Source organism: Larimichthys crocea, chromosome XV, assembly GCF_000972845.2.
Source record: "Larimichthys crocea isolate SSNF chromosome XV, L_crocea_2.0, whole genome shotgun sequence".
In the NCBI taxonomy this organism is placed as follows: Eukaryota; Metazoa; Chordata; class Actinopteri; family Sciaenidae; genus Larimichthys; species Larimichthys crocea.
The window spans coordinates 19,478,187-19,495,969 of NC_040025.1; the positions used below are offsets into that span (position 1 = coordinate 19,478,187).

At 40.7% G+C, this 17,783-nt stretch overlaps 1 protein-coding gene across 4 annotated transcripts; it reads left to right on the plus strand.

Annotated features, from left to right (window-relative positions):
• Nucleotides 1-5,297: 5,297 nt before the first annotated feature.
• prdm2a (PR domain containing 2, with ZNF domain a) lies at nt 5,298-13,986 on the plus strand. 4 transcript variants are annotated; one of them, XM_019260087.2, is made up of 5 exons: nt 5,298-5,406; nt 6,819-6,889; nt 7,424-9,266; nt 9,309-11,676; nt 12,154-13,986. In XM_019260087.2, exons 3-4 carry the CDS (start codon nt 7,492-7,494, stop codon nt 11,641-11,643), a joined length of 4,110 nt encoding a protein of 1,369 aa, XP_019115632.2. In that variant the 5' UTR covers nt 5,298-5,406; nt 6,819-6,889; nt 7,424-7,491; the 3' UTR covers nt 11,644-11,676; nt 12,154-13,986. The 4 variants fall into 4 exon arrangements, with proteins under 4 accessions (XP_019115632.2, XP_019115630.2, XP_010730713.3 ...); XM_019260085.2 differs by having other exon boundaries at nt 7,424-11,676; XM_010732411.3 differs by having other exon boundaries at nt 5,300-5,406; nt 6,822-6,889; nt 7,424-11,676.
• The last annotated feature ends 3,797 nt before the right edge of the window (nt 13,987-17,783 follow it).

The following is a 17,783-nucleotide window of genomic DNA, read 5'->3' on the forward strand; positions in this document are numbered from 1 at the left end:
TCCACAAAATACGTCTCTAAATTTGTTAACTGAAAGCTTTCTTTTGTCTTTTAATGCGCGAAAATATCCCTGAACAGCGTTTTCCAATATCTGTTTATTGTCCCTAGACATTTCCTATCAATTAGATTACGTAGTTACCGTGGCGACGCCTTAAAGCCAACACATTCTTGGGCTGCACTGTATTCAGTCTTGAGTCAGGCCAAAATACTTGACAGTTAAAATCTCATGACACTTATTTTCTATTCCCAAGTGCACTCTACACACATCATTAACAAGCCTCCACGCAGGCAGCATCCAGTCCACTCCGATTGGTTCATTCAAGTAATGCCTCAAATTGATTTTTTATTTTTTTATTTTTTTAAAAACAACCTCTTTTCAGCAGGGAGACAAACAGCACCAAATATGGAGGAACACATGGCCCCGAAACCGTTGAGTCGGTTGAGCCCTCTGACAGTTAAGTGTGTTTTTTATGTCATGTTGTGGACTTTTTCATACAGTGCTGTTAAGCTGAGGCAAGGCTCCAACATTAGGCTGTGAGTCGGACAGAGATGCTCTGTGTCTGGCTTCCTCTCCTCCGTGTGGTTTTAGGCAGCGGCCCAATGCCCACCTCCCCAGCCTCTGCTCCACCAGCGAGCTTCATAACTCTCTTTAGCTCACTCTCTCGCCCCAGACTGTTGGGAACAATGGAGTCTTTTGAGAGGGGCAGATGGAGAGGCTATGGGCCGTGGCTGTGAAGCTGTTCGCCAGCAGCTCTGTCTCTCCCCTTCAAGCAAGGGGGAATTCTGTATATCGCTACAGGGTGGAGTCACTTCCTGGGTGGGCCCTAGCATTGATCATGTGCATTTACACACTCTTAGGAAAACTCTAAAAGAGACCTAAATCGCTAACTCTGTGCCCTCTGTGCAGATGCAGATGAACACATGTTAAACCTATCATAACAGTCATCCTCCGGCAAAATGTCCCAGCAGAAGCAGCTATTAAGACGCACCATAAAAGTGTGTGATTCAGTCAGATTCATCACACATGGTTTCACCAGTACACACGCAGGTCTGTCTCATACTTAATTATTAGACTCAAAACCGCCTGCTTATGTGGTGTACGGGCATAAATATGAGCTGAGTGCATGGAAGTTCTGCATAGTCACATGTGTTTCTGTGCTCCACCGTGTGTGTGTGTGTGTGTGTGTGTGTGTCTGGGTTGTACATGTTATGCACCGTACCTGTAAAAACATACACAATGTACTGTATGAGCCCATATTTGCACACACGAAATAAATCCCGGCAATGGTGTCATCTTTTAGACGTTTCCCTCCCTTTTTCCTCTCATCTCGAACTGAGTGAAAAATGAAGGAAGAAAAGGCTCAGCTCCAGCAGACAGACAGATGAGGAAATATCTTTCCCTCTAAATAAAACCAGACTGGTGTATTTTGATTTAACGGGAGAATGTGTGTGTACATGTATTTTTCGCTGTGCAATGGGAACCAGAAATACCAGGTTAGTTATAGCTGACTGTGAGCTGCCTGTTATATTGCACACAGAAGAAACCAGTGGTCTCAACTGGACTTCATTTTTATTGGTAGGAAAACTGTTGGTGCTCACTCAGCAAGTTATAATCCTAACAGTGTAAAGAAAGCACAGATTGTATAACAATAGAGGAATGAGGTTTTTCTGAATGTAGGGCTTAAAATGGACATTAGGCATCAGGATAATTCTCTTGCATTTGTTTTTGGCAGGTGAGGCTGTCTGTCCTGCAAGATGTTTTGCCTTGTAGCCTATCTCTACTTACCTTTATTAATGAAAAAACAAACAGATGACATACATACATTTAATGCCTTCCAGAGAGAAATTTAAAAGAAATCAACAAAAAATAATAACAATAATGATTCTCAAGCAACATAAAGCCCTTCATGTGTCAGATTGTGGGTGTGTGGATGATACAAAAACACATTAAGGCCTCAACTGGCAAGGACCTTCTTTCTACTATCACGTCACCGTTTGTCACGCAGCCTACAGCTGGCCCTATCGGAATATAAGTGCCCTAAATTCAGTGCGTTTACTAAACTAAAATGCATTTGTGCTTTTAGGTTGATGATTCGTTCAGATCTGCAGGAAGTATTTTGGAAGTTTTATTATTGTTACAGATACAAAAGAAGTATGAGTATTTTCACATGCTATGCTATATGACAACAAGACACTAGTGTCTGCACACTGCCGTATTCATGGAGTCGACATGAATGCCATCCTGCAGAGATTGGATCTCTGTAGAGTGTGCAGGTCTGCTTGCGTGCGAGGAGCACCACATGTCAAGCCTGTGGAGTGCAAGAGTTTGTGATGTCATGAGATAAACGTCCGCCAATAGGCCCGTTGGCTTTGAGTACCACAGACAGCTGGGTGAATAAAGAAGGTGGGGCAGGAGCGGAAGGAGGGATAGTGGTTGATAAAGTTGGGTCAGATAGTGTGTGTGTGGGTGTGTGTGTGGTCAGATACAGGATGGATGATGCAAGGAATAGGTAAATTTCCCTGTGTGTGTCTGTGTGGCCGCAGAGTGTGAAAAACAGTGAAAGGGGAGAAGGATTGATGATGTGTGTGTGGTATGTAAGTATGTGTATGTGTGTGTGTGTGTACAGAATCTTTACATATGGCGTGTTACTTTATGGGGGTCAGGGTACATCTCTAAATGTATGTGTGTGTGCAGGAGTGAGAGGGGGCAGACATTCTGGAAGGCACGTGTGTTTATTGGACTTTGGGGGATTATTGACCTGGGTGTGGTGTGTGGTACGTGCACTGTCAGTACATAAATAAACACTACAGTGGGCTACAGAGTGCGCTTATGTAAAGTATCATGTGTTTTTGCACTGAACAGTTTGTATTTGTGTTCCAACGTGTTCACATTAACATGTTCTTCCCTGCACATCTGGCATCCCACGACATGAAGCAACATAATCTGATTCTGTCTCAGCGACATAAAATGTTGTCAAGACAAGGCTTTGTGTGTGCTGTGTGCCATAAATTTTATGTAAGGGCCCCTTATTGTTTCATGTAAAAGCCCGGCTCACTGATACACAGACACATTGTGGACCACCTCTCCCTCTTTGTCTCTCTTGTCCTATATGTTCAAATGGATAGTGAATGTATCATTGTGGACAGAGTCGTTGGCACGAACAGGCGCCCACTGCCACAGTATACATTACCATGCACGTAATCTGGGGCACACTTTGTCTCATTCCCCTCTCGCAATCACTCAATTTCCTGTTTGCTTTTAAGGTTGACCTCAAGACTATTAATAACTTTCAAACCTCAACTTTTAGATCATGTATTAATTGTTATTGTGCTTTTATTTGCAGAAAATAGCCACCTCCAACTTAGATTCAAAGAACAACACTACTAGGAATCATAACATAGTAGATATCTATGAATGCTTAGTCTCATTACACTACAGTTGGCAGTGATGCAACAAATCTGGGGAAAAAATAAACAACTACATCAATTAAAAGACGGGGCATTTCTAAAAATAGTATACAGTATACCCAAAGTCTCAGTTGCTGTTGCGAAGATTTCCTACCTCTATGCAACCATGATGCAACAGAGTACAGATTCTGATAGAGCTATTTATGTATTGAATTTGCTTTCAGTTCTCGCAAAACTCATTCCTACTGCATGACAGAGTTTGACTGCTTAGCCATGTGTGTGACGTAGCTTCTAAGCGGTCAACACCTGCTTATATGATGATTTGACGTATGTGTCTGACTAGTAGACCCAATTGTGAACTACTCATCATAACTCCACAGCTGCAATTGCCATCAACTGTGAAAGACATGCTGGAGCCATGGGCATGTCCAGAGTGACTGGCTATAAATAAACATGATTATGGTCCACTTGCTACTAAATTAACCATATGTGAGAACCTTATACAGACCTTTTGTTCCTCAAGAGTTTTGTAATTTCATCACACTGCACTGTGTCAGCAACTTTACTGCAAAGTTTGGGAAGTTTAATATATAGAGAAGCAAGAAGGCCTGAGCATAGAGAAGCCTGTTGTTTATGATCTTCTTTTATGCCCTGCATGTAGTTTGATAGCGACATGCCATGCATGTACCATGAGAACACCACCCATGTGCTGCACAATGTCACAGATGTACTGTACATGTTGTTCTAATGAACTCCTACAGATCCTGTCAAAGAATATCTTTTATGTTGGTATGATCCCGGAGGTGGAAATAGCTATGATGTGAAACCATGGGGTAGCTTTCTATCAGTGTAGGTGTGAGTTTCATATGAGCCAGTGCCTTGTGATTCAGTTGACGATTGTTGGGGAAAACAGAGAACACATACAACAGGACATCATAAATCTTCGGCTTGTCTCAGTTTGGCTTCTGTTTTCTCAACAGCTGCGAAACAGACATGACATTGACATATGGCCTAGTTATAACATCGGAATGAAAAGTGCCAATGGACCAGCACATACAGTATGTCTTTATTTTTTTTACAAGATTTAACTGAAAATAAACCAAGTCACATGTGAATGCATATATGCAAAATATTAAAATAATTGTAAAAATGTATCTTACTTTAATTAATATGTCTGATTATATAAAGAAAAAATAGTAATAATAGTAAATAGTAAAAGATAATAGTAAAACCATTAATGTAATACGATAATATCTTATTACATTGCGCATGCAACATAGAAATACACCACTGATGTCAATGAGCAAAGTCTCAGTAGACATAGCAGTCCACTGAGATCAGTAACAAGTTCTTTATACTGACCGTAATATCTTTTTGTTATTATGTTGCGCCCTCTACAGGCCAAATCAATACATTGCAAGTATGTAGTTCATAAATAAATTATATATGGATGGCGATGGTGTTTTAAGAAGTTGATGCATAACTTATATTTTGTGTGCATTTGTTTAAACGACTTTCAAATTCAAACGCATGCAGGTCATTTGAAATTCAAATGCAAGTTTTGTGAACGTGTAGATGAGCCTGCAGGTAAAGGTATCCGCTCCTGAGTTTGGATAGTTTCAATTCTAATAATCAGAATTTTAGAAGACAGCGTACATATTTTGTACTCTTAGATTAATAATATTATCTCAACCTCTTCTTTGATGTGTCGTGTGTTCAGTGTGCACAGGCTGACGTCGATGCGCTAATGTTCTCATTTTACTCTCAAGTGACAGCTGCCTTTTGCTGCTTCTCAGCGCTTTAACAAACCTGTTGCTGATTGGTCCAAAATTTGACATGCACATTCTCTGACCAATCAGAACGCCAGAACCTTGTTAGTACGTTGGGGGAAGAAAACACACACACACACACACACACACACACAAACTGTCTACAACCTGCACAGGAGGAACATTTCAAACCGTTCCATCCACGGCCGTTTGTTTGGCTGCTAACTGAAGTATGTACGGGAACTGTAACGTGCAGTTTTGTGTAACGGTCAGGCGTTCGTAACGGTCGTGTAAGAACATTCTACCCTATATATATATATAGCCAGGGCTTGCGAGCTAGCATCGCAGCTAGCAGTATATTGGTGATAACAGCTGATTTCTTTCACTTGCTGAGTGAAAACCTTGTGTCAGGACCTTGACGGTTTTAGAGGGACTGAATTCGCCAGAGGCTGCCTTGTGTCAAGAGGACAGTGGTGGGGTTATTTCAGAGGAGCGAGTTTGTTTTTTTCTCAGTGGACGTGCTAGCAGCCTCTGTAGCCAAACAGTAAAAGTGACGACGTGTTGTGTGACCAGCTAGCAATGGTGCAAGGACGGGGGAAGCGTCATCAAACCAGGTGAAGCTCACCCCTGAGCTAATCCCAGTTGTAATGATAATAATACAAATAGATTTTTTTTGTTTGTTTTAAATCTATTTCACGTGTGATGAGTGTTAAATAAGCCTGTTGCAGCGGGGGATGGATAGAAATAGAAGTTGTATATATTGCGAGACTGGGCTGAAATAATTCAGCATGTAGGCCCTTGGATGACGTTGAAACACTTTTCGGTTTTGCTATAATATGACATCGTGATTGAAGAACTGACCACATGATTAAAATCACCAAAACAAAACGTGTATTAACATACGCTGTAAGGTCTTTGTTTACATTTTCCTCTGTGTCTACAAGTGTCTGGACACTGCGAGATAAATGAAATAAATTTGGGGTCAGCGAGCAAATCGATAAAAATGTATAAATGGAGTGAAACACATTTTGTCTGTGAGTGTTCATGCAGTCGTGAGGAGCAGGTGGAAGATCACGACAAATCTGGCTCACGTTATGAGCCTGCCATTTTGTCCCACCAAGCATTAGATGAATGCCACAATGTCCCAAACTTGATCTTTTTTTATATATATATAACTCTGCATGATGAAATGTAGCTATTAAAGATTATAATGATTGAGGTGTGTAAGGCAGGAAAACCAGGTTAAATAAGGTAGCTGTTAATCATTGGGACAGATTAGCTGTATTTTGGGACTGTACTCACCGCAGGCTACCAGTAATTAAAAAAAACAAAAAAGAAAATACTTACTGTGGAGAATATTAAGTGCTATAAAGTGTGGGTCCATTAGCTTATGCTGTGTTTGTAGGTTCATAATGTAACCTTGATATGCTCAAGGGACATCAGCATAAGTTAACAAGACAGGACTTGTTAGGCTTATTCAGCAGCCAAATGACTGAAGAAGTACACTGGGCTCAACTACTCCCACACCACAGATGTTCCCTGTGATCAGTCTGTGCTTCTTATCATTCAGTCGTTTGAGCAAGTGATGCTATATTATGAAACTGTTTTTTTTTTAAATGTTTGCTTTGCGATTTTCTTCCAGCAGAAAGAAAAGCCTGTGGGTTCATCTGTCCAACAGAACACACCTCGTACTCTGCACTGACTGTTAAAATGGTAAGAAGTTTGTGATAACATTTCTATGTATTATTAGTAGTATTCTGCACCGTCAGACTGGAATAATTTACAAAACCTTATAGGACTCAATGATCTGATTTCTTTGAATGCTTTGAAATCCGTTCTGAAATATCTGGAGATATTATTGAATTAATAGCTTGTACTGCACTTTATTATCTTGACTGCTATGTTTTATAATACAGCCTGTGTTAAACATTAAAGGTTAAATGAAATAAATACAATTTTAATTCAACGATGATTTACGATTGGAAGGTCTTGAACCTATGAACCTAGGTTGAACCTATGTAGCTCTTAACATATTGCAGATGAGGGATGGCCTTCTCTAAAATGTAAAAAATAGACTATTATGAAGAGAATATCACTGTGTTGTGATATCTAAGATTTAGACAGTATCACGAGCATGTATTATGTTGTATTATAGTGTCAAGTGCGAATGATTGTTAATGAGAGGCACCTCAGCTATATTATGTGTTGGTGTGCTGAGTGACAACATCTTCTTTATCTATTCAATAGGTGTAACAGCTGTCAAAAGTTCTGTTTGACAAACTTCCTTCAGAAAACTGGACACAACCTCCACAAAGATGGAGGACAGCCCTCACGTGTACATCTCTGAATTTCGACACAATGAGGATATGGAGGAGGGGGAGGATGAAGATGTTTATGAAGAGGAAGTAAACATGGAACCAGACATGATGAATTCACTGTACCCAGATCAGAAACACCCCATTCAGGATACTGAGAGAGAGTGGAACTCTTTTCCCTGCCAGCACTGTGAGAGACATTTTACCAGCAAACAAGGCTTGGAACGACACATGCACATTCACACTTTGGCAAACAGCGAGGCACACACTTTGAAAGGCAATAAGAGCAACTTGTCTTTTAGTTCAAATGTGGATAAGGTGCAGCACGAGAAGGTGAAGCCTGTGGATTCAGAAGGCTTAGCCATGCAGTTTCCTACTTCATCCACCATCACTGCTCAGCCAGACAGACAGGAGCTATCAGACGGCCATCATGCTTGCAAGTACTGTGAAAAGATATTCACTACACATACCAACAAGCGACGGCATGAGCGCAGGATCCACGAGCAGCATTTGCAGCTCACACAGGTGGAAAAAACCCAAGAGCCACCCCAGGAGGAAAATCTTGAACGGATATTGAGTGAAACATCTCAACACAAAACAGAGCTTAGTGACAATATGGCACCTGCAACTCCTCTGGAGAATGAAGGAGAACAATACATGCTAGATGTCTCTAGCAATATTTCAGAGAATCTCAGCTTTTACATTGATGGGAAGATAGTGTCAACAAGTACTGTGAGTAGTTGTGAAACAGCTGAGGTTCATTCTGGGTCTTCAACTTTAGTTAGACTGGATTCTCTGATTCTAGACCCCACCCAAATCAATCAGGTTTTAAATATTGACTCAGTTGCAGGCAAAGAGATACCTGGTCAACCATTGACCAAGAGAAGAACTGCAACACCACCTCTTTTACCACAAATTAAAACTGAACTGGAGTCTGAGGTGGTTGTGTCGTCATCCTCATCATCACTTGTATCTTCTTTAATAGAGAATCTACTTCCTCAAAATACAGAGTCTACCATTGTGCAGAAGGAAAGAACAGTGTTTCTGTCACCTAAGCTTAAGCAGCTCCTGGAGAAACAGGATGGCCTTAAACCTACACTTGCCCTCATCACAGATGGTCAGAAGCCTTGTTCACCTGTCTCTCTCTCCGTCCTGCCTGCTGGAACAGGGAGGTTTAAAAGAAGGACTGGATCTCCACCAAGCTCCCCGCAGCAAATCCCAGCATCTAACGAAGAAACACCAACTCTAGATTCCGCAGATAGTGACGCTGTAAACACAGGACAGATGGAGACTCAGCATAGCTCCTCACCTGTGCACCAAACAGTCATCGAGAAGGATGACACAACTCCGTCTGTAGAGGATCAAGCAGTGAAACCTGTCTTGACAGAGAACTGGCCCACCATGACCGGAGGTAATTCCTGTAACCAGCAACCACTGGATCTCTCTAATACAGTCAAAAGAGATGAAGATGTAACTTTAGCTGATGCTGTGCTGGATTTGAGTTTACAGAAAAAGACCCAAGGTGAATCTGAACAGAGCTTAAATTTTGTTTCACAGGCAGTTTTGAAAGAAGGAAAATCAAATACATGCATAGTGGCGAAGGACTTGGTGAACACCGGAGAGCAAAATATAAGCCAAGGGAATCTTGAGACCCCTTTAGTCACAGACTTCACCATAGTTACAGGTCCAGATATGATGACCCCAATGGAACCTGTTGCAGAAGGACTTGTTTATGGACTTGCCCTACCCCCCAATTCTCTGACTCCATCACCGGCTTCCCTTACCCCAGTTGCTATGCAGCCAGCTTCACCGTGCACTATAGCATTTGCTTCCCCACCCTCACACACCATGCTTCCAACGACTACTTCATTAATCACAGTTTTGTCACCACCACCCATTTCTAACCCTTCGACCCGACCAATCCAGGTATTAGCCCCAAACCTTTCTCCTGAGCCCTTGGTAATTTGCACGGAAAATGCATTAAGTTCTTCAGAGTGCGATTTAACTACTGCATTTGCCACCACAAATTCTGCAAACCTTGTCACTCTTTCCCAATCCCTTGACCCGACTCTAAATTTACCCAGCCACGTGTTTCTCACTGATCAAATATCTCTCAACACACCTATGGTTGAGTCAACTCCTGTGTCAGAAGTGCCGTTCACACCCACTGTGACTTTAAATGATTCCCTCATCAACTCTTATAACATAACCAGCAACACAGTGTTGATAGAGTGCACAATAGCTCTTGAGGCCCCAGGGAGTGTAGTCCCTACTGCAATTACCTTACAAGAAAACACAGCTGAGCCTCCAGCGCAGGTGGTTGTTAATCATATAGAACAGCAACAGATTGTATCAGTGCCCAACTCTCAAACTGTGGAGCCCAACGTTCTTGTCTCCTCCATCTCAGAGTCGGTATCTCTATCTGCCACCACCTCAGTAATATCTGATTGTCCTCCTGTGGGTGAGTCAAGTCCTGACCCAGAGCCTGTTGTTGATTCAGAGCCACCAACTGTTAAAGAGGAGAAAGCTGCTGACAGTACCGTTTCCACACCCAAAATCCCATCTAAAACCTCACCTTCATCTGAGAAAGTTGAAGAGGACGAATCGTCAAACAGCACACCGAATGATACGCAACATCCGACATTCACCAAGAATTTCATCTGCAATGTGTGCGATAAGCTTTTCCATTCAATGAAAGAACTAGGCGACCATGTGGGCGACCATGCTGATGAATGGCCTTATAAATGTGAGTTCTGCGTGTTGCTCTTTGGCAAACCGTCCGCTTTGCTTGACCATAGATTAAGCCTCCACGGTGTCGGCAAGACTTACGTATGCAGTGTGTGTACAAAAGAATTTGTCTACCTTTGCAATCTGAAACAGCACCAGGAAGAATTACATCCCGGCCAGCAGTGCACATACACAGAAGAAGAAAAGGGAAAACTAAGACCTCAGAACTACAACAACTCCATAAAAGTCAACGTGGAGGCTTCAGTGCCCGATGCTTCAGAGGAACCCAAGAAACTGGTGAAAAAGGAAGAAGGTGAGGTAGATGTGGCAGCTGAAGAACTGTTTACAACAATAAAAATCATGGCCTCAGATGGAGGCAAAATCAAAGGACCTGATGTTCGTTTTGGCATTAACCAACATTATCCCAGTTTTAAGCCCCCTCCATTTCCTTACCATAACAGATCGCCTGCTGGCTCACTAGCTTCGGCCACAAACTTCACCACCCACAACATCCCACAAACTTTTAGTACGGCTATTCGATGCACCAAGTGTGGAAAAAGCTTTGATAACATGCCAGAGCTACACAAGCATATTCTGGCCTGTGCAAATGCCAGTGATAAAAGGCGATATACACCCAAAAAGAATCCCATCCCACTACGCCATTTTGCAAAAGCTCAAAATGGAGTTCTGTCTACCACTAATTCTACCAATGGACTTAATGCTAACAGACCCAGCCAGTCAAACAGGTCCAAACACAACCAAGAATCACCAGTAAAGGTGAAGTTCAAGGTGATGAACAAAAGGAAGAAAAGGTTGGCCCAAAGGGTCATGCCACAGAGGAATAAGTCAGTGTCTTCATCGAATAAAATGTCACCTGCACAGGTGGATGAGCAGCAGGAGAACTTTGTCTGCCCGCACTGTAGCAGGGAGTTCACAATGCGTCGCAGCAGAACCAAGCACATGGCGGTCTGCCCCAAGAAACCGAAAGAGGTGAAGAAAAGGAAAGAAGGAGGAATCTCTGTGACAAAGGAAAATGATGGACACTTGCATCGAGGAGTTGAAGAGAAACAATCCTCACCTCCACACAAAACAAGACTCCAGACTTCTGGCCCGGCCAAGAGGCCCGCCATCCTGCCAGTGCAAACTGTCTTTTCAAACAAAAGAAGTAAAATAATTATCAAAGAGAGCATGCAGCGGAAACAAGAGGCACCCACTCTGAATGAGCTCCCAATTGTTCGCACTTTCAACCCCTCTATGCGTCAGTATAGCAGAGTGCAGCATAGCGTCAAAGGACTCCCCATTAAAATCACCATAGTGAAACCACAACAGACTGCACCACAGAGGGATGAGCTGCCTCCCGCCCAGAGCCGAGAAGAAGCATCCGGAGGCGTTAGCAGCAGCTCTGAGCAGAGTCGCACAGCTTGAGGACGACTCAGCAGGCCCAACGGGGATCACCAGGTAGTTAAAGCACATTTGTTTGTTTTTTTTTGCAAAATTATTATAATGATCAAGCAATGTTATTTCAAACATAAGACATAATATTAATCCCACATTTGGGAGGTTAAAGTTTAAAGGTCCACTGTGTAAGATTTAGGGGGCTCTTTTTTTTTTACAAAATATGGCAATATTCATTAAAGTATAATGACCTGAAAATAAGAATCATTATGTTGATGTCACCTTAGAATGAGCCTTTAATATCTACCGACGCCACAGAGTGTCTAAACACTGCAGTTAATCCTACACACTGGTCCTTTTAAACAACGTATAAGCAGTTCTCACAATAATAAAACCTTGATATACAATATGATTATGCAATTGAAATTCTGCACAGATAGTCATGCAATGTTAACTAATCATGTTATCCCTAACCAGATGATTGCATGCAACCTCATGTCCAAGTCTTCCTCAATATATGTTTTGTTTTGTCGTTTTCAGGACCCTGCTGTGTGGACACACACTTGTGTCACGGTGATACTAAAGGTAGATAACTGCTAATCCCACTGTAAAGCCCATGTATTCATAGATGACATCATACTGTACAATAAAGGACTGAATTGAGGACGGATCAAAGATGAGTTAAGATACTGCAGTGAGTGGACACGTTTAAAGTATTTAAATGCTTTTGTAGTAGCTTTGGAGTTTTGTAAATTTCTCCTTCATTTCTAAAACTTTCTGACAACGGCTTGGATTTGCACTTTGAAGTTAATCTGAATGCTACATGTCACAAATTGGAAGGGAAGTGGGAGGAATAGAGCTGGAAGGCTGCTCTAATTTCATACTTGGTGGGTTGTTTAGAGAGGATGGCAGGTGGCAATCATTTTCAGCATGCATTTGCACTTTTCCTTATCTGTTGTCTGTGGCCTTTTTGGGTTCAACTCTTACTGCATGCTGTGAGCTCGTACGACAGCTACATTAAGTTCGGATGGATTATGTTGATGAAATTAGGCCTTAAACAGTGAATCTGATGTTGGTCTGACTGATAATAACCAGTGTAATTACATGGAAGACAGATCAAGATTGCTTCTAAACACAAGATCCGGAATGATAGAAAAGTAACACGCTCTATAGTATAGGGTCATGTACAATTAATTAAGGATATCAGCAGCCAATAATGTCAGTGTTTTCATTATTGGTGTGAATGTAATGCTGTTAGATTTAATGCTGCGACTTTGCAAATCTAAATTGTATATAATCTGGTCGGTCCAGTTGCTACTGTACGTATTTGTATGAAGGTTTTGAGAATAATGCTCTCTATGTGCCAGCAAGTATATATGTAATATGACTAAATATGGCATAAAGGCAATGACTACAGTGTACTTGCACTGCAATCCAACAGAACAGAAGTACCATGTAATGTTCTGTACAGTTCGGATGCATCATTGCCACTTTTACAACAATGAGAGTTCAATTTGAAACAGCGTCGACAGAGCCAGCTCCAATGCTTGGCCTCCTGAAATATTTTACAGTAGTCCAGTTTGGCATGTAGGCTTTATTTTTGCAAAGGTTTCACAAAATGCTTGTCAGAAATATATGTGTGTGTGTGTGTGTGTGTGTGTGTGTGTGTGTGTGTGTGTGTGTGTGTTGTTTTGTTTTGTTTTCTCATTCAACGACTAGATTTCTTCATATTAAAAGTGCAGTCTCTTTAGGTCTTTGTCATCCGTAGCATACAGGCACTTCATCATTGCTTATAATCTGTATAACAGTGTGTGAAATGTGTGTAATGATTTCCAATAATTATAAATCACAAAACGGAAATGGATCACGGGATATTTTTTTGCTAGAACCCTGTAGTGACACGTGAAAATGTTTTATTTAATTTTTTGTAAGTTACTAGTTTGATGATCTAATGCTATACAGGGTAGTTCTTTCATTATGATTTAATGAAGTTATATTCATTTTGGCAAACTAAAACTTGACAGTGGCCTGTATCTGAAAGAGAGAGTGTAACGGTACTTCTATTTTACATTTTTGCCTTTTCAGTCTTTGCTGGTAATATTTCCTTTTATTGAGATAAACTGCAGTGTGTTGGATGTACAGGACCGTTTGGAGACTGTTATTTAACTGTGAAAAGTGCTTGTAGCATTTCAAAGTGTAAAATAAGTCATGTATATTTATTAATAATTTAAAATCATGTTATCAATCTCTGAACAGTTCTTCTGTATGATTTGCACTAAAGGTTTTTCAAGCGAGTATTAAAAATAAATTGAGAATGTTCAGGTTATGTGTGAAGTTTGTGTGAAACTTTCTTTAATAAACACATTAAATTAATCACATTTCTGTCAGCACATTCTTTATGGAGAAGTTATATTTTCATTTTTCACAGTATTCGCATGTAGTCCACTGTGTTATATTCTTTGCAAGAGAGTAATAAAATGTCCAGGTGGTGGCACACTTCCCTTACTTTAACCACTGGATCAAAGGCTTCAGTACAGAGGAGGGGTTTGTTACAGCACTGCATCTCTCCTGCACTCCCACATTCTGTTTGAAAAATCCATTTCAAATGGCACATGTGTTTATGCTATTTTTAGGTTTAAGTATTTCAACATTTACAGTCTGATTCTGTAAAAAGTCTCCATGTGAAGGTATCCAGAGTCACCAGTCTGTGACCTGTTTTCAGTGAAAGCAGTGAATAATATTGTTATTTTTATTAATGACCTAATTCATTTGTTTTTCCCATTTTTTTTATACAAAGAATATTGCAGTTGACTGAGGATGACTATTATGATGATGATTATTATTACTACCACTACTTTTGTTTATTTAGTTCCATTGACAATTAAATTGACTTCTTTGTCTTTGCATTGTATTCCCTGACCAACTCGTCATCAAATCTAATAAACATTAACCAAGATCCACTTTGTGCTTCTCATGTAACATTAAACATTGTTTTGTAATCACACACTGGAGCTAAATTAACACAAATAAGACATATATTCAGAAATACGAGAAATGGAAAAATATATGTACATTCGCTTTTGCTGAAAAAAGTGCTTCACTACATTTTAGGCAGCTCAAGTCTCAGGACTCAGGGTCTCATTACATGTTTACAAAATTAGCTAATAAATGTATAGATGTGCGCATAACCCTGCCCAGGGGTCAACCACCACAAATAGATTCTCCACTTATTGCAAACACTGTCCTAGATAATGTAAAATAATATAAATAAGCAAATATGCATAGAGCTTTCAGGATGTCATTGCGTGGGCATTAATAGCCTTAATGCTATATGGTTCAGTGTCCGTGTCTCATGTATCTTTTTCTTTAATCCTCTCCTCTCCTCTCCTCTCCTCTCCTCTCCTGTCCTCAGGCAAACATATCTTTTCTCCTCCTTGGTTGTTTCTTCCTGTCATGGCTCTTGTCTCCTCTTGTTTCTTCTTGCCTCCTCTTTTCTTTTTCCTCCTCTTATTCACAGGTCTTTCCTTCATTCTTCCTCATATTACTTATGCAATAACCCCGCATGTTGGACCCCTGTATGAGGTGCACCTTTTTAAATACCTTTTTGCTGATACAACTGTTACAACTTTTACCACTACAATTATTTCTTCCCCTTGTCTACTCCATGTGGACCTCTGCACTGCAGACTCCATGTTGGTCTAGGGTGGGCGTCAACAGACATATGAACCTTGCCTGGTGCAACAATAAAGACAAAATTCTCACTGGAGTACTGTCCTAATAACAAATTTAAGTTAATAAATTCAGTTCAATTAAATTCTAATTAATTCAAATCTATGCACAACATTTCAGTTCAAAGCATTTCAATTAAAACCAATGCAAATAACACGGTTTAGTTCAATTCAAGTTGAAGAATAAAATCACATACCTGCAGACTTATCTAAGGTTCTGCGGCTCTCTTGCACCACCTGCCGCCAAACTGTTTTCTCCCTGTCATCACAAGCCTCCAAATTCTCCACCCACTGCCTGTTCAGTAACCACAGAGGCTCACTCAGTGCCTGAGGTGGTTTAGCAGGGTATGCTTTCAAAGGCTCACTGGATGCATGAAGTTGACTAGTTGGCATCTTTCTTATAGTGATGTTGGTGGGATCATCTGAGGGCACACGAGTCCCGTGTTCCTCCTCTGAGCCTGGGGTGTAGGAGCTCCGGGGGGGAGCTGTGAGGGGAAGAGATTGAAGAAGAGGAAGAGCAGGCTGGTGCTGGGATTCTTACATAGGATGGGCTGTGGGCTGCTGGGTCGGTTGGGGTTTGGAATGAAGACACCTGTCAATATGCAGAACCATGAGCACAACATTTTTTATATATGTGTATAAACACAGGAAAGACACTTGCAGTTGATAATCCACCTTGAATTTAGTCATTCAGTTATACCTGTGAGTGTGTATCGTCACATGTACATGTAAGGTGTTATTTTTACTTCTGATTTGATCTCTCACTCTAACATCCATAGCAAGCTGGCACTAACATTTCGTACTTTCGGTTAATGACTGTTTGGTTTTCATCATAATGTAATTAACGATTGCCATGAACCATTTTTATCTAAGTAGTGTGAAATAAATTATCCAGAGTCAAAATCCACATCTCTGTATTCTGTATTTGTGTTAAACATAATAAACATATGAGGGATTCTGTTTATAAAGTTCATGATTTACATCTATCATTGTCATTGTCAGAGATGGAGACAGATGAAATAGTCATGTTTGTTATGAAAATGAATAATGAACAGTGTTATTTCTAATCCCACTTTGTGCTGCTAAGGGTCTAGATCAGTGGTTCTTAACCTTGTTGGAGGTACCGAACCCCACCAGTTTCATATGCTCATTCACCGAACCCTTCTTTAGTAAAAAATAAAATATGATTTTTTTACTGGTGCACAAAATGAACCGTGCATTAACATCACCTTGTTCAAATAACAAAACCAACACAGTGCATGAACTCACAACAACTTACCTCAGTGTGACTTCTGCTGTTGCCTTTGAGAGACCAGTTCAGATATGCGTGGCTTCACCTTGGCAAGTGCCAGTCTCATGTCATTTTCACAGCAAAGTCTGTTCCTTTTCTTAGTTTTTATGTCCAGCATCCTCGAAAACGATTGCTCACAAAGATATGTTGTAACAAATGGTATAAAAAATTCCAGGGCGGAGGCTCCACCGAACCCCTGAGACCGACTCACCGAACCCCTAGGGTTCCATCGAACCCAGGTTAAGAACCACTGGTCTGGAAGCTTTTACATCTTATATACAGTAGGTCTTTGTACACATAACTTTTTACAGAGCATAATTTCCATCAGACTTTATTCAGCAATGTGTCAGTTTTAATTTCTTGTGCTGATTGACAAACCCCCATGCCTCCTACACCACCATTCTTGTTCCTTAATCATTAAATGAAAACAGTCCACACAATAGCCTACGCCACATGTTAAGAAATGTTTCTGAAATTTTAGCTCTCCGCTGCTCACTTGATATTGCTCCCGGTAATGCCATGACACTTTGTGTAAAAATAGTGCCTTTAATTGGACAAACACTATGTGCTACCATATAAGCTCTCCCACATGTTAAAAAACAAATGTTGGTCACTAGCAAGTAGCACACTTTGATTCATTAGTCATTTGCAGCAGTGAGTTGCTCTAAATGTGAAATGAAATTTAAGATCACAAGTATGTATAACATGTATGTACAAAGATTTCTGTTCAGTAGCGTGGAAGAGTGACCATGTATTGACAATGATGAGCTGAGAGTCAGAGCTACCTGCATGGTTCCAGACCTTTGGAATCCACACACTGCACAGTTGACAATTCTGTCAGTACAAACTCGAGGCTGAAAAAAAAAAAAAAAACTTGGTAGTAAATAAAACAAGTGCTTGAAGATAAAAACTAGTGACTGGAGTGTCTAAGGGTCTTACACTGGCAGAGGATGACCAGCAACACGCACCTTGCTTCATGGTTTGGGGTGGACTATGATGTGAAAGCTCATTTCATTCATTCATTCATTTATTTAACGGGACCATGTAGAGTATTAAACATAAACATAAAATATAAAATTTCAGAAAAATATTTTTTATGTATTTTGTGGCAGACAGTGCCCTCCAAATAGGCCATCTGAGCAGTAGTAACC